Genomic DNA, 23,926 nt, shown 5'->3' with positions numbered 1-23,926 from the left:
ACCATGGCCAACATCCATTGGTGCTATCTCATAGATCTAGAAAGATATATGTGAATTAATGTATGCATATATATATATTTAGGAAAAAAAAAAGTTAGGTATATATATGTTTGGGCTAGATTAGATGGAATGTGATGCCAAGGAAAGCCGAGTCTTGTTCATTTATTTGGATATCAACCATGATAAGACTTTGTGCTTTACTTATTATACTCAGGCATTCAAAGTCCACACACATCCAATTTTCAAAGGAAATTGTTCAAGTGCCATTTCACAGGATTTTCCTTGATTGTGGTCCTTGGATATTTGTCATGTAGTTTTTTATATTTTCTTCTTTAGCTAGGTTTCTTTCCATTCAACCCAAACATGGGCGCCATCATGAGTGGATTGCCTTGCAAAGAGGTAAGCAACTAACTTGGAAACTTTTTAGGATATTCCTATTTAACTTGTTTCTTCCTCTTTGTAGGTCGATAAGACTTATGTTGGCAAATTTCGTTAATCAAAACTAGAATATTTAACTTTGGTTCTGATTTATGGTTTAGTTATATTTTAAAAGTTCGTTAGTGTTATAGTAGTTACCTCTTGGTCATGGTCAAACTTTTACCAAGGATAAAAGCATACTTTTCTACACGAAGGGTATAAAGGTAATTTGACATTCCGATGCACTCACCAAAAGTAGGGTTCATTTATTTATATATTAGGTTTCTGAGATTTCATGTTTTAATTTGGAAAATCCTATATTTGATAATTGATATGCATATAAAGTGTTTTTGGAAACTTCCTAAAGATTTTCTTATGGATAAATCTGCAGTTGAGTTCGATTAATCAAGGGTCTCTGAATGTCTATCGATCGACCTGTTAGATATCGAATGAAGTGGGTCAATATCTTTTTGGTTTGATTGATTGACCTGTTCGAATTTTTAGCTTCCTTTTCAAAATGAAACATTGAAAAACCTTACTTTCTCTACACTACCACTTTGCATATAAATACACTATTCTAGGCAAATTACACACACGTAGAACACATAGCCAAGACATAGGGAGAAAGATATAATTTTAAGTTCTAGAGTGCTTCATATTTTTCTTATTGCATTCATTAATTTGCATTGGAATTGGTGAGTGTGTTGATATCACTGATGTGGAGCTAATGTGAGAAGTTCAACACCAACATCAATCTATTCATTATATATTGTGTTGGATGACTTTGTTGGCTGGAATTGAATCAAATCGTTTGAGAAGCAGATTCTTGAGGAGGTGAAATCTGCTGACGAGCGGATGGCATGCCTGAAGATTCTAGTCGAGAGTTTGTCGGATCGATGTGTCAAGAGAAAACTAGGGGTTCTAGGACTTGGGAACTTTAACATAGTTCTAAATCTCTTTATCATAGTGTATTTAGTTTACTTGGACTGCATCCCATAGTTTCCCTCGATTGGGTCTCTGAGTCTCTCTCATAAAAATCTACGTGTCCATCTTTTATGCCTTACTTATTTATATTATTATTCATGATTGATTTGTATGATGGATTGAAAAATTTAGTGATTCAGTTACAATTTGTATTTAAAATTTTGTTATATTTGTTTAAATTTAAAGTTATTTTTTAAAAAAGCCAACAAGATCTATGGCGGTCCTTGCAAACATCATTCTTCTTTATGATATCTTCTCCTTTCTTTGTGTCGTATCCTTCTTCATTATTTTGGTCCCTACAATTTGAGAACACTACATGAATTCCACATCGCAATTCCATAGTCCAACTTTCCAAGTCTATGACCGCAGTCAAATCATATGGTGCCGTATCTTTCGGTACTGTCTCATCCATGTATCTTTCTTTACTATCCCATCCATGTTAGTTGTGGTCTTCCCTTTGCATCGACTCTTAATATCGACCACATTACCCTTCTTTCCTAGTGCAGTTGGTCTTTAGCTGAAAATGACAAAACCATCTTATTCATCTTCTCTCATTTTATATCCAACGGGTGCTACTTCAATGGTTCATCCATCTTAAAAATGAGATTGTTTTTAATTTAATCCTTTTTGCATTAACACACCATCTCAACATCTCGGTTTTGGTTTTGTTCCACAAAGCATAACTATTCTAATTACTTTTCTATATAATTTACCTTTAAATTTTAGAGGTATTAACCACCGTTTACTCTAAAAGTTTAAGCTATTAGAGAGAGTGGAACTTAATTAATTATGTCTCTGACGCGTAGGCTTAATTTTTTATATCTTGTAACATGTCCCCTCACATGTGGCTAGATTTTGGTCCCCATGTTTATCAATTATAATTATTTGGGTGAGGATAATTTGAACTTGAGACATTTTGACTCTAATACCATGTTTATTATCATTTACTCTAAAAGTTTAAGCTATTAGAGAGGGTGTAGTTTAATTATTTATATCCTCTATCAAATACAAAATTACTTTTATCCTATAACAATGTTCATCACCCAATCCAACTCAAATCAACAAAGTCTTTTTTTTTTTTTTTGTTGACTACCTGGGGCAACGATGTTAATCACCATCTACTCAAAAAGCTTAAGCTATTAGGGAGGATTTAACTTAATTATTTATATCATCTAACGAGCACCATCATATGTGTCTAGATTTTGGTCCAACACATGTATCAATTATAATTATCTAGGTGATGACGATGTTTGAATTCGCTTGTTTTGATATCATGTTACCATTTACTCTAAAAGCACAAGCTGTTAGAGAAAGCATAACTTGATTATTTATGTCATCTAATAGGCCCCTTCATGTGTCGCTAGATTTTGGCCCGACACGTATCAATTATAATTTTTTGGGGTGACGATTAGGTTTAAACACAAAACCCTTGCTTGGAATGTTCATCACCTAATCCAACTCAAATCAAGTCTTTTTTTTACTACATGGGGCAACAATGTTAATCACCATCGCACTCAAAAAGCTTAAGCTATTAGCGAGGATTTAACTTAATTATTTATATCATCTAATGAGCCCCATCATATGTGTCTAGATTTCGGTCCAACACATATTTCAAATCAGTTAGTCATCTCTCACGCGCTTTTTGCGGATGACGCCATTGTTTTTTGTGATGCTAGCCTCCTTCAGTTGAGGTATTTATGGTGTGTGTTGGCCTACTTCCAAGTTGTTTTCGGGTTGAAGATTAACATTGTGAAAAGCGAGATTCTACCAGTTGGGGAGGTGGATGATATTCAAGCCTTGGCTGATACTCTAGGGTGTGGTGTTGGCTCTCTTCCGATCTCATACTTGGGATTCCCTTTGGGAGGCTCGTCGAGGAGAGTTTCTGTGTGGGATCCGATTGTTGAGCGGTTTGAGAGGAGGCTTGCAGATTGGAAGAAGCAATACTTGTCCAAAGGGGGGAGGGTTACTCTTATGAAAAGCACACGCTCAAATCTCCCAACGTACTTTATGTTGCTCTTTCTGACGCCTAAGTTGTTCGAAGACTCGATGATATTCAGAGGAAGTTTCTGTGGGGCGGTTTAGGAGATGAGTTCAAGTACCACTTTGTTAACTGGGAGAGGGCGTGTTCCCCTCTTGGGTATTCGAAGGCTGGATGTGTTTAATAAGACGTTGTTGGGCAAGTGGTTGTGGTGGTTCGGGGGAGAGGTCCAAGCTGCGAAGGCGTGTTATAGCTTGTCATTACGGGGAGGGTGATGGAGGGTGGATTTCTAAGGAGGCTAGAACCCTAGCAGGTATGGGCTCTTGGAAACTAATCCGTAGAGGTTGGGATGAATTTTGCAAAAGTATTCGGTTTAAGGTTGGAAGCGAGAATAATGTCAGGTCTTGGGAAGATAGATGGTGTGGGATTCGGCTTTAGCTAGTAGATTTCCTCGTATTTACCAGATTGCTGTGTTTAGAGATGTTGTGGTTGCCGATTATTATCGTCTCGATAATGGGAGAGTGACTTGGGATGTGCAGTTCCGTAGATAGTTTCATGATTTGGAACTTCTGGAGGTTACAGATTTCCCAGCTTTCATTTATAGACAGGTGGTGGTTGGGGTGGGCATGGACAAGATGCTATGGGTGGGTATCCCGAGCCGAGAGGAGTGTTCGAGGGTAAGTCCTTCTACAATAGTATGTTGGAGTGTTCTGGCCCTATGTTTCCTTGGAAAGCCATTTGGAGGACGAAAGCTCCACTGAAGGTGGCATTCTTCTCGTGGACTGTTGCTTTGGGAAGCATCCTTAGTCCCTACTATTGATAACCTTAGAAAATGAAGTCGTATTGTGATTAACAGGTGTTATACGTGCAAGAAGATGGGGGAATCTGTCAACCACCTCCTTATTCATTGCTTAGTGGCTAGGGATGTTTGGGCTATCTTCTTGGTTGCGTTTGGTCTTCCATGGGTGTTCTCAGAATCCACCGACTTGTTAGAGACTTGGAAATGGTGTACAGTGGAGAGTCGAGTCAGAGATGCTTGGAGGGCCACTCCCCTTTGTATTTGGTGGGGTCTGCGGCGCGAAAGAAATAGGAGATATTTTGAAGGACAGAAGTATCCCATTTGGGCTATTAAATACAATATTACTTTATTCTTTTGGATAATTGGGTGGGATTGTAATTCAATGGATTGTCTTTTGGATTTTGTGGATAGCTTAAAGCTATAGTGTCGATTTTGGTCGGTTGTTGTCTTCTTTGGGTGCGCTCCCCTTTTGAGCGCCTTTTGAGCGCCTTTTATATAAATCTTACTTATCAAAAAAAAAAAAAAAAAAAAAAAAATTATAATTATCTAGGTGATGATGAGGTTTGAATTCAAACCCCCTTACCTGTTTTGATATCATGTTAATCACCATTTACTCTAAAAGCACTAGCTGTTAGAGAAGGCATAACTTGATTATTTATGTCATCTAACAGGCCCCTTCATGTGTGGCTAGATTTGGCCCGACACATGTATCAATTATAACATCACCCAATCCAACTCAAATCAACAGTCTTTTTTTATTTACTACCTGGGGCAATGATGTTAATCACCATCTACTTAAAAAGCTTAAGCTATTAGGGAGGATTTAAGTTAATTATTTATATCATCTAGCAAGCCCCATCATATGTGTCTATATTTCGGTCCAACACATGTATCAATTATAATTATCTAGGTGATGATGAGGTTTGAATTCAAACCCCTTGCCTGTTTTGGTATCATGTTAATCACCATTTACCCTAAAAGCACAAGCTGTTAGAGAAGGCATAGCTTGATTATTTATGTCATCTAACAGGCCCCTTCACGTGTGGCTAGATTTTGGCCCGACACATGCATCAATTATAATTTTTTTGGGTGACGATTACGTTTAAACACAACGTGTTAATCACCATATACCACCGAGACAGAGGTAGACTAGTTCTGTAGTTCTCTAAAAGCTTAAGTTGATATATTTATATCATCCAACTCGAACTATATGTTCATCACACAATATGATAGGAACACTCTTTATTTTTCCCATTTTGCTTTAATTCTGTGTTACACCATCTTTAATCTCTTCCTGTTTGTGTATAATCGAGGCTAGGTACCCAAAATATTTACCTTTTAGTGTCTCTTGATCAACATCTATCTTAACTACGTCCCCACGTGTTTCTAGTTTGAAAGTCACCATCCATATACTTAGTGGAACCACATCCTTGTCATGTTTTATGAGTCATCCATGATCATCTTTGTCATGCTTTGTGCTATCTCTTCCTTTCTTTGTATCTTATTATCATTCCAATCTGTCACACAACTGAAAAGATAAGATATGATGCATCTGTCTATCTCAACACTCATATCAATTTCTAAAAGTTAAAATGTCTTTAGTGTTGATCATGATGTTTGACTGCAACTTTATCTTAATTTGTAAAGCTATCCTATAATGGCACTGATAGTTGTTGTATATAAATTAATTGCTAATTATATGTATTTGCCTTGCATGACTGGATAATATTCTCATTAATTTTTATTGATATGACCTCTTGTTTTTAGTTTTCTACCTCCTTCGAATTCTTTCCATTATTCATTTATGTTTCTACTTTCTCATATTTAGGCTCAAATTACTGCCTACGTTGAGTATTTTGCTCAGTTCACATCGGAACAATTTCCTGATGATATAGCTGAGGTACTTCATTTTTATCATTTACATCTTAACTGGTTTTTCTTGAACTAATAATTCCATTTTTAATAATGTCTTTGTAGTCATATTTTGATTTGTTAAAGTACTTGTAATATATGTTACTAATTGATAGATACAAATTTTTGACAGCTGATACGGAACCGTTATCCATCCAAGGAAAAGCGCCTTTTTGATGATGTTTTGGGTATTGATGTTTCACCTGTGTTAAATTATTTTAATTACCACTAAAAATTATCATTTAAAAAATTTCCATTTGTTTTTGTGTTTGGGGGCAGCATAATGATCTCTTTATGTATTTTTATTGATTTCCAGCCACATTTGTTCTCCATCATCCAGAACATGGGCATGCAGTTATTTTTCCTATAATTTCCTGCATCACTGATGGTACACTGGAGTATGATCGGGGTACTCATCCATTTGCTTCTTTCATTTCCTTAGTCAGTCCAAGTGTTGAGGTATGGAAACACCTGAATGAATGATCTGGGCTACATTAAAATTCTATTCATTATTCTCCTGATGAATTTTCTCTTGTTAAACTGTGTTCAATATTTCTCTTCTAAGTTTCATGCTTATTCTTCCACAATTGAAATTCTATGATAATATATTCTAATTTTAGATAAAGCATGCAATGTGCTTTCAGAATCATATTAGAGGTTTAATAGGAACAAATTATTGGTGATTTACAGCATGAGTATTCCGAGCAGTGGGCTCTAGCTTGTGGAGAGATTCTAAGAATTTTAACCCATTACAATCGCCCAAAAGTAAAGGTTGAGCTTCAGCAAAGTGAAGCAGATAGAAGCAGTAGCGGCAGCCTGGCTACAACAAGTAAATCTACGGACACGGAATCCCGTCATTCACCTCCTGTACAACAAGAGAGGAAACCGTTAAGGCCTTTGTCCCCCTGGATTACTGATATATTGCTTGCTGCACCTCTGGGTATTAGAAGTGACTACTTCCGATGGTGAGTCTTTTAATTATTTTTTGGTCTGGTGATTTCATTCTGGTTAGAAAATTATCTACATTATTTCCTTTGTAATCCTTTATTGCGTCAATGTTGATGGGTATTGTGGAGCCTAATAGTTCTGTACACCTTAGCCCAACTTCGCTGATCCAACTTTTTTTGTGGTTTTTTGGTAATTTATGCACTCGTTATGTTGCCCTAGTGCGAGGGTATTTATTCATTATGAACTTTGTATTTGGTGTCGTTTTCTCATATGATATCCCTGCGCAACCCATGGACATAAGCCTAGTTTTGGGTGAATCACGTAAAAAATCTTTGTGTTCTTGTGTGTTTGATCTGCTTTTCTGTTTTAGTTTCGCAACAAATGTATCGCTTTGTGACTCCTTTCTTTTCTAAAACCCTCCATAGTAGGTCTCTAGGTACCCTATCAAAGGCTTTCTTCAAATCAATTGAAACCATATGGAGATCTCTCCTCTTCTCTCTGTATCTTTCTACTAGTTTCCTCAATAAGCAAATAGCCTCCATTGTTGACCTACCCGGCATGAATCCAAATTGATTCTCCGACACTTCCGTCTCTTGTCTTAGGCGTTGTTCAGCCACTCTCTCCCAAAGTTTCATAGTGTGACCCATTAAGTTAATACCACGGAAATTATTGCAACTTTGTATGCCCCCTTTATTTTTATATATAGTTACTAGAATATCCGGCATCCTCTTAGTTGTTGTAAATTCATAAGATTCATGTTCATATTGGTCCTGACAAAGTTTTACGTCGGCTTTCAAACTACCTGACTATAATTCCTTTGACATCTTAAATTTCCCAGACTATAATTATACTAAAGTTTGACTCGACACTTTCCAAAGGACTTTATATATCATCATTTCCTCCTCCTTGGAAGAAACTTGTCCTTGAGTTAAGTACTGACTGACAATTCTTTCTTCATTGCCCTTATGGGTTGGATTCGAATCTGAAATATTAGATCTATAATCAAATGCCCAAATGATGTGGCAAATCAATTCTATTGAATCAAAGTATGAAGCGTAGCACTTCTTCTACTCTCCTTCTGCCTGACAAATGCAGAAGTCTATCTCAAGAAAGGATGAGGATCTCTCTTGAACAAGAATATGATGGTACTCCTATCAGAATTAGCCAAAAAAATTACATACAAATTATTTTTCGATCAAATTCTAAATTTTGGCTGTCACTGCCACAAAACTCCTGAAAATCCGCATAATAGTCTAAATGGAGTAGGGGCATGGGCGGATTTAGTGTTGAACCCCCCCGCCCCAAACCCGATTACATATTAGAGGTGTTTATTTGTTCATTGTTTTATATTTTTGCATCTCTGAATGAGGTATTGATTTTTATTTTCTGCTGCAAAATTCATTTATGATTTTTTTAATAAGCCACTCACCTCCATTTATTTACCATAGGTTAATTTATTGTACTAAATTAAATGGAGGAAGAGGGGTGGAGTCGGTACTCCGTCTACCCCGTGGAGGCAAAGATGGTATACTAATTAAAAACCCATCCCAGAGTAGGGGCGGAGTAGGGTTTGGCCAACTCCGTCCCAAACCTGCTCCGTTGCCATCCCTAGTCGCCACTGTCAAATATCCATTGATGCTATGAGCTTGAACAGATAACAGGCAAGATCCTTTTTTTGATAAGTAATATATGACATAGAAGGCGTTCAAAAGGGAAGGGGGGGTGGAAAAAAAAAAGAAAAAAAAGAAAAAAGAAAAAAAAGGGGAATGCAGCCCAAGAAACAAAAGAAGAGCCAAATAGGGCCCCTAATCTCTAAGTATGTCCAAAAACTCAAGTATCTCCTCTAAGGATTTACAATTTCTCCCAGCAACCTAACAAAAAAGAGAGCTCAGAATAGAAAATTTAAACACCCCAATAGGAGTCTCCTCATCCTCAAAGGATCTCCTATTGTGTTCTCTCCATAAGCTCCACCAAAGGCACAAAGGAACCACTTTCCAAAAGACACGGGCTTGAGAGCCCACGAAACAACCTCGCCAAGCCTCAATCATCCCTAATGAAGTTCGAGGCATGACCCAGTGAACCCTGAACAAAGACAAAATCAAACCCTAGCTGTCCCTAGGAACCGGGCAGGGAAGCAAAAGATGATCAACCGCCTCTTCATCTGTCTGACACAGGCAACACCAGTTGACCACGATTTGTCTCCTCCTCAAATTATCACAGGTCAGAATCTTCCCCAGCACCGCCATCAAACAAATGAATGCTATGTTAAGAGGGTCTTGGTGCACCACACAGCCTTCCAAGGAAAAGCTTCCCCTGAATCTGAAAGCTTCCCAAAGAAGTAACAAACATCAAACCTTCCCCGAGGAGAAGGGGTCCATACCAAAGAATCAGCTGCCCCCACTATAACCTTCTGGCGATACAAAACAGAAAACAGCTCAAAAATGTGACCAAGCTCCCAGTCCTGGAAATGCCTTACAAAACACACATCCCAGGTCAACCTCCCACCATCAAGGTGATAGCAGTCAGCAACCCAGGCATGTCTATCCGAGTCAATCCTAAACAGCCTGGGAAAAGTACACGCTAGCGTATGATCCCCACACCAACAGTCCTCCCAAAATCGGATGAAAGTTCCCCCTCTCAGCTTGAGTCTAATGTGCTTAGAAAATCTGTCACACACCTTCCTGATGAATTTCCAAACACCCATCAAGATGATAGCAGTCAGCAACCCAGGCATGTCTATCTGAGTCAATCCTAAACAGCCTGGGAAAAGTACACGCTAGCTTACTATCCCCACACCAACAGTCCTCCCAAAATCGGATGAAAGTGCCTCCTCTCAGCTTGAGTCTAATGTGCTTAGAAAATCCGCCCCACACCTTCCTGATGAATTTCCAAACACACACCCCGCTTGGGCTCCTCGACTCAAGGGAACACCACCCACCCCTCTCCTCCCCAAGTCTCTGCTCCCCAAGTCTGCTTAATAATTGCTCTCATCCAACTTTGTTGGATTGATCTGAAGGGAGGGATTATCTCCAAAAGTCCTAATACGATATCTGCCCACCTCGTCATTGCTGGTAGAACTTGCGCTAGCCTGTGACATGTCTATACTACAAACAGAGCACTACAAATGTGGCATAGAATCTTGAAACAAAAAGATAACAGAATGAAAGGAATACAGTCGGCCTTCAAGAGCCAAAACATGCTCAAAAACACTCCAAAATAAAAAATATGCTCCATCAGCAACCCATAACACAATATCACAGCAAGTACAATTCAAAAGTATGCCCAAGAACTCCAGCTACACTTCCAAATTGAGGAAAAACACTTTAAGATGCAAATAATATGCAACAAGATCAAGGAGGAATCTAGTATGGCCTAAGCACATCCCTTAGGACTGAATCAAAAAAGAAATTCCTGGCCATACTCAGCGAAACAGCAGAGCAAAAAAGACAGACCATTTTTTCCGAGAATAATTAAAAAATGGAAAAGACTTTCAAGATAGCTTAAAAGAATTCTGGAAAATTACCATACAATTTAGATTGATGGGACTAGTCAATCCATGTTGGTTTCAACTTGAACCGACCATACAGATGCTGACACAATCATGCCGTCATCTTATGGAGGATGATGTCAAAGCACCTCTGTTGTTTCTGGCATTCTCTAGAGTATTTTAATGACGTTAGGACTTTGAACAAGTTGGAATGCAATATTTATGAAACTAAGGTTAAAGAAAAGAGAGAGAGAGAGAGAGAGAGAGAGATAATATGAAGAAGGGTTTGAATAATGATACACGTAGTCTTCTCTACACTTGTGTATTTTTATATTATTGGCTGAGTAAATAATTATAGAAAAAGTCTCTCTCTCTAATACTTCGTTGCAAATATTCTAAGATATAATATTCTGAATATTCTAACAGTTCTATACATTATTTTCTCTAACACAACACACAAGCACACTGTCATTTAGGGTTAAGCTTTTACTCTGATTACATGGACGTGTGTCTTTTAACCCCTTCCTTCTATTCTCTTCTTAACATCCCGTTTTCATTTTTATTATTAATAAAGCTAAAGTCACTACTTTAGTGTGACTTTATTTATTTATTATTATTGTGATATTGTGGCCTGAATTTGGTACCGGTCGTGTTGCGACCTGCTTATGACTCGACAATTCGTTGGATGAGCTTTATGTGGCCCAGGTGCACCAAAGATTTGGGGGTTCAGGGGCTTGCCCCTGAGGAAATTTTTTTAACTTGTTTTTTGTTCATGGGTTGTGGACCCTAATTAGTCTCTTGTAGCCCGATATATAAGGGCGCTTAGGGTTTGGAGTGGTGGATGAGAGAGACTCTGATATTCGTAAAGAAACAGAGTGAGGGGCTGAAAACTTGTAATCTCCGATTTTACACACAGTGAAAACTTTCGCCGAATCCCAACCGTGGACGTAGGCTGTTGCCGAACCACGTATAAATCTGTGTTGTTTGTGTGGCGTGTTTACTTTTCTGTTGTGATTCTTGGTTCAACTTGGGTTCGTTGCGTTTGTCATAACAATTATTATTTATTTATTTATTTATTTATTTATATTTTTCTATGGGAGGTGGAGATGCCACTGCATAAAATTTTCATTCGTTAATTTAGTGTAATTTTGGTTTTTGTTGCATGTTGACCATTCTGACGGTTTATGGTCTTTCTAGAATAGAAAGTAGTCTTATTTAATACCTTCCATATGGGATAGAAAACGTGCCCCATAATTAATTATAGGCAATATTCTTTATTTCTTTAGTAAATTGTTTTAACTATTTGGTCTTACGAGCCTTTATTCTGAAGCTCATGTACTTCTCATTCATTTAAAGGTGTGGTGGTGTTATGGGAAGATATACGGCTGGAGAACTCAAGCCCCCTTCAACTGGTAAGTGGAGTTTGGTTCAATGCTTTTAGTTATTTGAATTGCTTAATTTGGTTTAAGTTTTAGAATTAGAAATGCTGTGTATTCTGCTGAGAAAGATTTTGTATGAGAATAGATGAGCTGATATGCATATGGCTACATGATCAAGTTCTGTGACTGAATACTTGTGTCTTACAACTAAAACTACATTAGTAAAGTCTTTTACCCGACACGTGCAATTATATTCTATACCCTTAAGGTGTAACATTGCACAGATCCTCCAATATTCTCAAACTTGTTAGCATGCTTGGTGGTTGAAGAGAGAGGTTGCAATGACGGGCTTATCTCTTCATCTGTTTTATGTAGCGTTGCTTTATTTTTAACAATCGCTGTTGAGGGTTGTGAGGGTAAAATACAGTATAAAGGAGAGTGCTGAAAGTGTTTAAATTGTAGTTTGGGCTGGGACTGGGAGTAGGTGCCAGAATCAGTTAGGGTTTTTAATAAGACAAACAACTACAGGGTGGAGTTGGCGGCAGACTTTGCTGGTTCATGTTGTGTTGCTTGTTGGTAATGAAATTCTTCATTGAAATTTCTTTTGGTGTATTTGGCGAGGCAGAGCAATCTAGAATCCTTTGTCAGGACATCCTCTGGGAGGGGAAATATTGTGGTGTTGAATCACTTTTTTTGATATCCTATGGGCCTCTGCTCTCTTGAAGGAAAGCCTTCAAATTATTAAGGGATCCAAAAGAATGGATCTCTTATTGGAAGTCTATCAAAGAGGCCCTTATTTAATGTAATGTTCTCATCAGTTTGGGGAAACAAATTTTCAATGGAAATTACAGGGACTACTTGAGATCATAGTGGGGATGCTATCTTGGCTTTTTGCAGACCAGCTGGCATTAATCATACTATTAAGGTTGATATTTTTTCTCTACGATAGACCTTAGAGGTGTATTCTTGTGGGGTTTCTTCATTGCACAGTCAATGGGAATTTAATGTGGCTAGAGCTGGTGGCTCTGAAATCATTTGGCTTGTGAGAATGGCCACTGGTTGAGATGAATTATGGATTTGTCATCCAATTTAAATATGTATACCGTTGGGTTTCTTGATTAGCTAATTAAGAGGCTGACTTCTCTGCTAGAGAGGGGTGATCACTTGATCTTTGATCTTCTTATGAGGTCATTTTTACCTGCCTTGAGTTTGATAGATACGGTGGCTTCCTTCCATTTGTTATTATGTGGTTGGTGGAGCTTTCTATCATATGTGTTTTCTTGTGTTATTGGTCTTATTTGTACAAAATAATTTCCCCTTTTTAAACCATGTAATTCTTTCTTTGGTTCTAAATTAATTTTTGGTTTCTTATATATATAAAAAAAAAAAAAAAATCAAAGATTCTATGAGTTTTGAAAAATCTGTTATTCTGAATATAATGGAATTGTGGGAAAGCAATAATTTAATTTATCAAGTTACATTGCTGGTATAAACATTTACATTTTTTTCCCCATAAACTTGTTAAATATAGTATTTATCTATCTTCTTACTAAAGAGAACATCTACGGTAAGCCGAAATTGCTGCCATAATGTAATTTTTGGTGCAATTAAATTATTTATAGCCGCAGAATTAGAACTAATAAATTTGCATTCTTTCTTTGATATGGGATAGATAGCAAACGAGTAATGCAATGTACAAGTTTCAATCTCTTGTGCATGTAGAGATGAAGGTTGGATCATTTTACACCAAAATGCTTTTTTTTTTTTTGTTTCCTCCGAGTCTTGAAACCTTGACCTAGGACTTGAGAGTTAAGACTCGAAGCTACTAGGACAAAGGTAGACTAGTGAAACTTGGGTTGAATTTATATTGTTGTGCTTTGCTGGAGTTAGATTATAGCCTGATTTAAAACTCGGGTCAAGGATGTGGCCTGATTTAAAACTTGGGTCAAGGAAGACTGATTTAGGTTGAATAAAGTTTAATTTTCGGAGTCTCATTTACTTTAGTTTATTATTATTTTATATGGTGCTTTAATTTAGGAGTTGTATAGTTCTTCGTCATAGTAAATTTTTTGTTTTTGGTAAGTCTTCGTCATAGTAATTACTTGGTAGTAAAACCTTGGACTCCCAAGCATGAGAATGCAGGTTCGAGTATGAGCACAACCACCATTTGTGCATATAATGCTAAAATTTAGGTTTTGCCAATTTGCACTCTTGCAGCACCCTCCTGAAGCAAATTGTTAACCTGCATATGAGAGAGAGAGAGAGAGCTAATCGAAGAGTTAGCACGGACTTTGTTTGGGTCTAACTTTCTATCCTATTATTACTACTAAATATTAACTACCCCTCAATACAAATATTGTTACTAGTACTCCCCCTCAACCTGGAGCACCGATATCTGTTATGTTCAATTTGTTATATGACTAAGAAAAATGACTTTTCCCTAAAGCTTTAATAAACTTGTCATCTGCTTGATTGTCCAACTTAACAGATGTCTTTCTTTTGTTGAAGAATTTCAATATTAAAGTTGCAGCCTCTTTAACAGATTAAGCTTTTGGAGTAGATGGCTGTTAACATGGTATTAGAGCCAAAGGTCTCGAATTCGAATCCCACCATCACCCAATTGAAAATTAAAATTCAAAACGTGTGTTGGACCAAAGAAGGCCACACTTGTGGGGGCGTGTTGAATAATTTAAATATTAAAGTTGCACCCTCTTTACTAGCTTAAGCCTTTGGAGTAGATGGTGGTTAACATCTTTATTTCCATATCTCTATTAAAATTACATGGTTAACATCTTTATTTCCATATCTCTATTAAAATTACAATCTACCTCTTTATGTTTGGTTCTCAAAGACCGGACTATAAGGAATACATGTAGCATCTTGTTTGTTTGAAAACATTATCATAGGTTTGTCACTAGTGAATCCAATCTCATGCAAAGATAATTAAATCCAGATAGCGGCTTTAGACCTGTATTTTGTGCTTCAGCGTTTTGACTTTGCTACTTCCTTGAAAATGATCTTTATTTGTCTCATCCGTCATCACTGATCCAATCTATAACAGAGTAACCCACAACGACGGTAGAATTGGAAGGCCTAATATTAGACCTCTTCCTGGAGTGCCATTGAGATTCTTCAAGATACGATAACTGTTCCATTTTAATGTTGGCATGGATTTTTGCATGAATTAACTAACAACTTCAACTACAAATGTAAAATCACGATAGTTATGGTTAGATATGTTAGCTTCCCAACCAATTGTTCAAATTGATCGGGATCGTTTAATAACAAACCAACATTTCTCACAAATTTTACATATGAGATCATAGGGGTTTCATTGGGTGAAGGAGAATATTAGTGTGGCAAGCGAGTGAGAGGGGGTAAAGGGAGGAGTAAGGGGGTGGGGAAGGACATTGTTTCCCTATGAAGCTATAAATCATCTCTTGGAATGTTTGCTGTCTCAAGGACTTGACCAAAAGGAAGGTGGGGAATTTGACGGTGAAGAAGTGGGTGGCTCATGTGGTTTGTTTGCAGGAATCTAAGGTTGCTTGGACAACGGATAGGGTGGTGAGGAGTCTTCCGGGAGGGAGGTTCGTTAAGTGGGAGGCGTTGTATCCGGGGGACCTCTGGGGGTATCCTCGTTATGTGGGATAGGAGATGGGTTTCGAGGGTGGATGTTTGGAGAGGGAGGTTCTCTATTTTTTGTGTTTTCGTGACAGAGGAGGATGACTTTAGGTGGGCTTTCTCCGGGGCTTATAGGCCGGTGGATGATGGGGACATGATTCTTCTTTGGGAGGAGCTTAGTCTTGTGAAGGGGATATGATCTCTTCCATGGTGTGTTGGGTTTTTTTATTTATTTTTTTGCGCGCGGGGGGGTGGGGGGGATGGTTTAATGTGGTTAGATTCCTGTTGACACAATTCTCAAAGTTTATTGATGGCCATCGTCTTGTTGATTTACCGTTGGAGGGTGCGACCTTCACATGGTCCAGTGGTAAGGCATCCACCCCTCTATCTCGGTTGGATAGATTCTTGGTTTTTGGGGATTAGGAGGAGAGATACCCAGATGTTATCCAGGCGGTGTTGATGAGGGTGACCTTTGATCATTTTCTCTTGGTTCTGGATTGTGGTGGGGTGAGATCTCGGAGTACTCCTTTCAGATTTGAGAACACATGGCTTAGAGCGAATAACATCCATGAGAGAGTTAGGTCCTGGTGGGAGGAGGCTTCGGTGTTTGGCACTTTGAGTTTTGTTTTAGCTGGGAAGCTTCGGTTGTTGAAGATTGAGCTTAAGAGATGGGAACAAGGAGGATTTAGGGAATTTAGAATGGAGGAAAAACAGGGCTCTTTCTGAGATTGCAGATATTGATAGGCTAGAAGGGTTGGGTGGTATTGATGACGCTCAGAGTATTTGGAGGGCAGAGTGTCACACGGATATTGCTAAGATTGCTACTCTGGAGGAGATTTCGTTGTGTTAGAAATCTAGGGCTTTATGGCTTAAGGAGGGTAATTGAAATACGAGGTTCTTTCATAGGGGGTAATCATATTGGGAAAATCCGTATTGATGGGGTGGAGTTGCGTAGGGGGGAGGATGTGTGCAGGGGGATTGCTTGGTACTACCAGAGACTTTACTCTGGGAAGGCTCATTACTTCAACTAGTCCCCATGTTCCTCGAATGGATCTCTTAGTTTAAGACATTCAGATGGAGACCCCGGCTGGAAAGTAAATGTGGGGAAGGGCACTTTAGTTCCTATGGGGGAGATTTGTGACGTTGCTTCTCTTTCATTGGTGCTTGGGTGTGGGGTTAGCTCCTCTCCTATTTCTTATTTACTTATTTAGGGCTGCCATTGGGTTCTTTGTCGAGGATGGCGAGGGGTTGGGATACCGTGATTGAGAGGTTTGAGAGAAAGATTGGCCGGGTGAAAGAAGCAGTATCTTTTGAAGGGTGGGAAGGTCACCTTTATGAAGAGCGTGTTGTTGAGTCTTCCTCCATACTTTCTTTCTCTTTTTCAGATCCCGTTCTCTATGGGTGAGAGGATGCAGCGGGATTTTCTATGGGGCGGCTTGGGGGAGGAGTTTAAGTACCATCTTGTTCGTTGGGAGGTGTGCAGACCGTTTCATCTGGGTGGGTTGGGCGTTAGGAGGCTGCTTCCATTCAAGAGGGCCCTCCATAGCAAGTGGTAATGGAGATTTGGAGGTGAGCGTCATCGATTGTGGAGGAGGGTTATTTCGTGTCACCATGGGGAGGAGAGAGGAGGATGGTGTTCTCGTGTGTGTACATCTGTCGAAGGAGTCGGTATTTGGAAATTAATTTGGAATGGTTGGGATGAATTTTCAAAACACATTAGATATAAAGTTCGGGATGGTACGGGTACTCGATTTTGGAGGACTTATGGTGTGGTAATCGTTCTTTGACTTGTCTTTTTCTTAGGCTTTTCAAGATTGCCGTTGATAGACATGTCTTGGTTGCCGACTGATAGCGGTGGGTTTTCTTGGGATGTGCGCTTTCATTGAAATTTTCAAGACTGGGAACTAGATGACATTTTTGGGTTACTGGATCTATTGTATAGACAGGAGGTGGATTGTGGAGGTTCTGACTCCCTTTTCTGGGTGTCCTCTCCCCAGGGTAGATTTGATGTACGCTCTGCGTTTTGTTGCCTTTCCGGATTCTCAAGGGTTGATTTTCCTTGGAAGACGGTTTGGCACTCGAAGGCTCCCTTCAAAGTGGCCCTTTTCATTTGGACCGCAGTTTGGTCTAAGATTTTGACGCTTGATAACTTGAGAAGGAGAAGACAGGTTACTGTCAATTGGTGTTGCATGTGTAAGAAGGATGGTGAGTCGGTGGATCATCTCATTTTGTGTTGCCTTGTGGCTCATGAATGTTGGAGTCTTATTTTTTGCTTGTTTGGCGTTCAGTGGGTAATGCCACAGTCTTCGAGAGGATTGATTGACGTTTGATGAGGTGGTTCTGTTGGATCCCATACCCGTGATGGTTGGAGGATGCACCTTTTTGCGTTTGGTGGTGCGTTTGGAAGGAGTGGAATAGAAGATCTTTTAATGGGGAGGAATCTTCCATTGGGGTTCTGAAATTTAGTATTATTAGTTTTCTTTGTTGGGCGAAGGGGACATATTGTAATTCGATAGAGGAGATGGTTGACTTTTTGGGTTCCTTGGGTTTGTAGGACCTTTTCTTTGGGGCTCCGGCCTTTGTGTTGTCTATGGGATGCGTTCCTCTTTTGAATGCTCTCTAATACATTTTTACTTATAAAAAAAGAAAAAAAAAAATTTTCTTTGAGAAAGCTATATTCCCTGAACAGGTCTACAAAATTTGATACCCAAAGTTTGCCTCAACTTACTAAGGTCCTTTGTACAAAATTATGGCTCAAGTGAACCTTAAGACCATGAATTTCTTTAGCATTTTTCACAATAATTATGATATCATCAACATACAATAGCAGTTTGGCTAATAAACTTGGCATAATCACAGTACATTGTGACCCATACTTAGCCACTACAAAACTGAATTTATCAAACTATGCTCTGGATAATGTTTAAGCCCATAAACAGCTTTTCAGTCTACATATCTTCTGTGACTCCTCTTGGGCAACAAAGTCGGGAGTTTTCTTCATGTATACCTTCACTTAGGAATCTTTATGAAGAAAATCATTTTTGATATCAAGTTGGTGAAGAGGCACAAGCAGAACCCAGTTATGATCTAACACTCTAATGGAAAGCAGACCTAGAGGAGGGATGGATAGGTGTTTCAACCTCCTTTTACTTTTTTTATTACCAAACAAATATAAATGGCCATTTTCATTTATGTGAGCAATTTTGCATTTTGGCAATCAAACCACACAAAAAGCAGGGACAAAAATCAAAAGGGGCACCGGATTCTTTTATTTGAAAAACCTAAACATGATAAACAGGAAATTAATCGACTAAGGCCAAGAAATGTACTTCTACACCAACAAGTCCTATCCCAATATATTTGGAATCACCCACATGTGATTTGTCTCCAATATACAAAATCTTCAGCTAGCCCAGATCCTAGTCATTTGAAATCACTAGCACACTTCCCACATCAACGGGATCACCGTCTGGTGATCCAGTGTTTTCCTTTAGTGTATGGGCTAGAATATTCTTATCCTTGCTTCTACTGTTTATTCTGTTATATATGTTGATTGCACCTTATGCTCAACAATCAACTTAATCTACTCAATTTATTGCTGATGGTTCTTCTACCTTTTCAGTCTGTTATAGGCTATGACCACAAGCAGGTAGTGGAATAATTTTCAATCTTTATTAAATAAAATATTCTGCGTGCTGTTTATTTATACAGTTCTGTCTATTCTTCCAGCGTGATGCTTCTCAAATTTGAATGCTGGTCACATTAAACATGATCCATTCATAATTCAATTTTTTTTCTTTTATTATCTGTTTGATTTATTTCTATATAAAAATAGATTTTAACTCTGAAGTTCTTCCTCTATCAATGAATGCCTCATTGAATGTTCTTAATGCAAAAGTGATAAGGATTTTTACATTTTGAAGCAAGGATAACTTTTGATTTACTTCATTTTATTAGCTTCTTCTCGTGGATCTGGAAAGCATCCCCAGCTCGTGCCATCAACTCCACGGTGGGCTGTTGCTAATGGTGCTGGTGTTATCTTAAGCGTTTGTGACGAGGAGGTTGCTCGCTATGAGACAGCAACTTTAACTGCAGCTGCTGTTCCTGCGCTTCTGCTTCCTCCCCCAACAACACCTATGGATGAGCATCTTGTTGCAGGGCTACCAGCTCTTGAGCCGTATGCACGTTTATTTCATCGGTAAATTTCTAGACCTCACTGTCTTTTCCTGAAATTTGTTAAATATACCACTCAAATATGTCTATATTTGGGCTTAGGTATTATGCAATTGCTAGCCCAAGTGCCACACAAAGACTTCTTCTTGGACTTCTAGAAGCACCTCCATCATGGGCTCCAGATGCACTAGATGCTGCTGTGCAACTTGTGGAACTCCTAAGAGCAGCTGAAGATTATGCATCTGGCATGAGGGTAAGTTGAATCATCTCAATTCCAACCATCTAAATATGGTAGGATTTGATGTTGGTGGTCAGTATCATACTAAATTTGTAATTAGAAGCATCTAAAGTCTTGAAGAAAATAGTTAAATGCTAATTGGTTCATAGGTGACACTCTTATGCCCATGGAAAGTCATTTCAAAAGGATAGTCGTAGTCTATTATTTCTCTCCTCTTATTACATACATAATTGGTGATGGATCCAAAATTCATATTTGAGATGATTTGTTTGACCTTGCTTGTTATGATTTATTACCTTACTATCTAGAATCTCCAGTCTCCATAGGCTCCAATATAATTTAAGTATTTTGATTCTTTCTCTTGAAACTTGGACTTGTTTAGAAATTCAAATGAGAAAGGAAAAGTGACAGTCCTTGTCCTTTTGCTTAAAAAAGGTTCGCAATTCTATTCCCTTTGCAGATGACAGATGTTGATGCCTGGATTCTAGTTGATCTGTTTCTTCTAAATTCCTTTTCTATTAATAATTAATGACTTCTTTCTTTTCTTCCTGGTCAAATGATTCAGAAAATTAGACCTCCATACCTTAAAAATGAGAATTAAATCTTTGATTGGACTCTGAGCTCACAGTAGGGTAAATGCTAGTGAGATGCCTCAAAGTCCAAACTGAGAGGCCTTACAAAGGCTTGAGCCTTTGCATATGTATGGTGTGTAAAAGGTGCAATGGAACTTTCAAGGACTCTATTTGTTTCCTGATCACATTGTCTTTGGCGAAATTACTTGCTAACTCTGGGCTCATATTGGTTGCTCCTAGGGAAATTAGCTCTCTTCTTGGTTCTTCCATTGAAGCCTTTAGAAGGTGAAAAGCTGGCTCTAAGAAACCCCAAGGGGTTGGCTCAAATGCGTAAGAACTTGGCCCTGGTGCCTTAGGAAGCATTAAGTCTAAGGTTCGACTCCTCTTGGGTGCAAATAATCCCTTGGAGGGGGAGCGTGTGAGTATCAACTTGGAAAAAGGAAAAGCTGGCTCTAAGGGATTGTGTTATATTGGCCATTATTTGGGTTGCTTGGTGTGACAGGAACAGTAGAATCTCTGAAGACATGTATCACTCTAAAGCGAATCATTAAGGCATGGTGCATTTCTTATCTTCAATGTGGGCGTCGACTACTCAAGGTTTTCGAGAGGTGTCCATGAAAAGTTGAATTTTATAACCCAGGATTGGATCTCTTTATTCTTCTCTCTCTTGAGATTTCAGCTATTTGGACGCCTATGCCTATAAAAAGAACTAATCATAATTCTATGGGTTGCTCCCTTGGAAATCAGGCTACTCGAGTATTGACGGTCTTTTAGAAGCGAGTCAAAAAATACCAATTTTATTTTCTTTAAACCTGTTGGCTATAGGTTTGCTATTAAGGCAAAGATTGTAGCCCCTTTGGAAGGTTTTACCGCTTTGGGGAAGCTTTAGCTATGGGTGTTACTTATTGATTAGGAAGAGCTAAGAAGCATAGACACAAATACGGGGGACACAGTTATGATATGACCCGGATACACACGTCAAATTCTAAAAAAGGTAGGTAGGACACGGACATAACGTGGACACAACTAATATAAAAAAATGTTTTCATTTTCATATCTCTTGAGTAAGACAATTATAGAATTTTTATACTAAAGTTATACAAGTTAAAAGATAAAGCTATTTGATTATAAGAAAAAAAATAAATATATTGTATACAATATAACTCTCCTATCTTGTCATTATAGTTATGTTTTTGTTCATTACACAACACGTGTTTAATAGCAAATTTTTTTAAAGAACAAGAGGTTTGGCACTTTGATGTATATGTTCATAATATTCTTTCTAGGCTATCTAGTGTTCGTTTTGTATAAGACATAGTGTAAGATGTGTCGGTCAAGTGTTCGGAATGTGTTGACCAAGTGTCGGCGAAGTGTCCAAGATGTGACGGCCAAGTGTCTAAAAAATGATATAAATTATTTTAAATTTTGGAGATGGCCATGGACACGTGTCTAGGAGTGTCCGTGAAGTCTCGAGTGTTGGACACGGTGTCGGACTCGGTACCTTCGAAGAAGTGTTGATGCTTCTTAGGGAAAGAGTAACTGAGGTTGGTTAAATGATGGAGATCATGGCTTTACCCGCCCGCAATGCAAGCGTAGGAGCAAGAGGAAAGATGTTTCTGCACACTAGGGGTGCAAGTTGGGCGGGTTCAACCTGGCCCAACCTGAACCCCAGCCCGAATTTTAGACTCTGGTTGAAAGTTTTTTGTCTAGGCCCATTTCGGGTTGGGCTTGGGTTACGACATTGATAAATCGAGCCCAACCCGAAGTCGGGTTGGCTCGGGTTGAAAGTTTTTTGTCCAGACCCATTTCGGGTTGACCTTAGGTTACAACACTTCTAACCCTAGCCCAATCTGAGACCCGAATTGCATATATAATTTAAATCTCAGATTAATCCTACCCCTTAATTAGTTTGATCCTACGGTTCCTGAAAGTCTATTGATCTTTATCCTAAGAATGATGAGTTGAAGAGCCACTGCATTCCACGCCTCTATGATCTCGGTTACACGCCTCTACGATATCGCCATTGCCTCCATGGTCTCGCCATCGCCGCCTCTATGATCTCACTGTCACCGTCGTATGCCTCCATGGTTTCACTGTTGCCGCCATACGTTGCCATCGTCTCGCCGCGCCGCGCCGCTTTACATTCCCACCATCTTCTCGCCATTGATCATCTACTGTTTGACAAATAACATGATTATCTACTGGTGTTTCTTGATGATGGGTTGGAATTTTTGTTTCTTGACCCCATCAAACTTCCTTTGTTTCAAAAGCTATTGAGAGTGGGCTCCAAACATGGTGATGTGCCTGATGTTGATCAAAGATTTAAAGAGCTCAAGTCTGACTTCAAATTGTTTCCTTTTTTTTTTTTTTTTTTCTTTCTTAGTTGGTACTCACACACCCATGCCTTTACTGAGGTTTGAACCTCTGACCTCCCTTTGAGAAGTAGGGGTTTGGTACTGCTAGGCCACTGGCCTGTTGGTAAATTGTATCCTTTTTACCAACCTAAAACTTGTCAGCGTGTGTTACCTATACTCGCCTATTCAGGCCGAAGTGTCCGTGTTGACACGACATGGACAAGGACACTGAATCTGAATCGGATCCTTCATGGCATCTACCAGACATAGCTGATAGATGACGAAAATTCAAAAAATGATGTCTGGGTTGGTACTTGTGAAGGATTACGAACTTTCTTCATGTTTTATTTGTTAAATAGACTGCCATTAACGAGATCAGAAAACATACGGGTACAACAAAGGCGGTTTGGTTCAAAAGTAGCGTCTTTCGAAGGGTTGAAGAAGACTGAAGTGTAAGCGCTTCATTTGCACAATTTTTTGTAACGGCCGAGTGTGTTTTCATATTCTTGCTAATATGCCTTTAATACCCGTCAACGGTCACGATCATGCCACCTATCGATTTGGATGTAAAAATATGGGAGATTTTGGTCTTTTAACAAGGATAATGTTTTACTGCTGTAAAAGACTATCTAAGGCTATGAACAGTTCACAGCTATAATGGATAGTCTATATTGTTTTATTTAAGTAATATAGATCAATCAATCTTGAGCGATTTCTTTGACCTTTATACTTTGACTTTATAAATAAGGTAATATTATTATACAAGTTGTATGACATTTTTCTTTCTTATCTTTACAATTATATATATCCAATTTTTTTTTTTTTTTTTCCTCTGACAAAACCCAGATTTTGTTTTTCCTAAATTCCCAATTTCAGATCTTTCCACAAACTTCTTTGCATCTCTAGTTCTATAAATGAAATTTCAGATCTTCTAGTTCTATAAACGAAATTGAGTTAAGAGTCAATCAAACCGTATATCAATATTGCATTTGCATGTTTAAATGTAAAAGTACTTTACAAGAATTGAACTTAGCCAATTATCGAGATTCCTTTGATTTGCTGCAT

The 23,926-nt window shown here is 38.5% G+C and overlaps 1 protein-coding gene across 3 annotated transcripts in view; it reads left to right on the top strand.

Annotated features, from left to right (window-relative positions):
* The window catches only part of LOC132273512 (protein GIGANTEA), a 49,027-nt gene that overhangs the window by 3,732 nt on the left and 21,369 nt on the right, over positions 1-23,926 (top strand). For all 3 annotated transcript variants that reach the window (XM_059774468.1, XM_059774470.1, XM_059774469.1), the window contains exons 4-10: positions 6,007-6,078; positions 6,223-6,277; positions 6,406-6,548; positions 6,780-7,054; positions 11,881-11,936; positions 19,482-19,722; positions 19,800-19,950. In XM_059774468.1, coding sequence (XP_059630451.1) covers positions 6,007-6,078; positions 6,223-6,277; positions 6,406-6,548; positions 6,780-7,054; positions 11,881-11,936; positions 19,482-19,722; positions 19,800-19,950 — 993 coding nt within the window. The remainder of the gene's footprint in view (positions 1-6,006; positions 6,079-6,222; positions 6,278-6,405; positions 6,549-6,779; positions 7,055-11,880; positions 11,937-19,481; positions 19,723-19,799; positions 19,951-23,926) is intronic.

The sequence above is a fragment of the Cornus florida genome, unplaced genomic scaffold (assembly GCF_030987335.1).
Source record: "Cornus florida cultivar Cherokee Brave unplaced genomic scaffold, ASM3098733v1 CherokeeBrave_3.0.0_Hap2_Chr09, whole genome shotgun sequence".
Taxonomy (NCBI): Eukaryota; Viridiplantae; Streptophyta; class Magnoliopsida; order Cornales; family Cornaceae; genus Cornus; species Cornus florida.
Note: the sequence above shows the minus strand (reverse complement) of the source record. Positions and strands in the feature narration are given on the sequence as shown.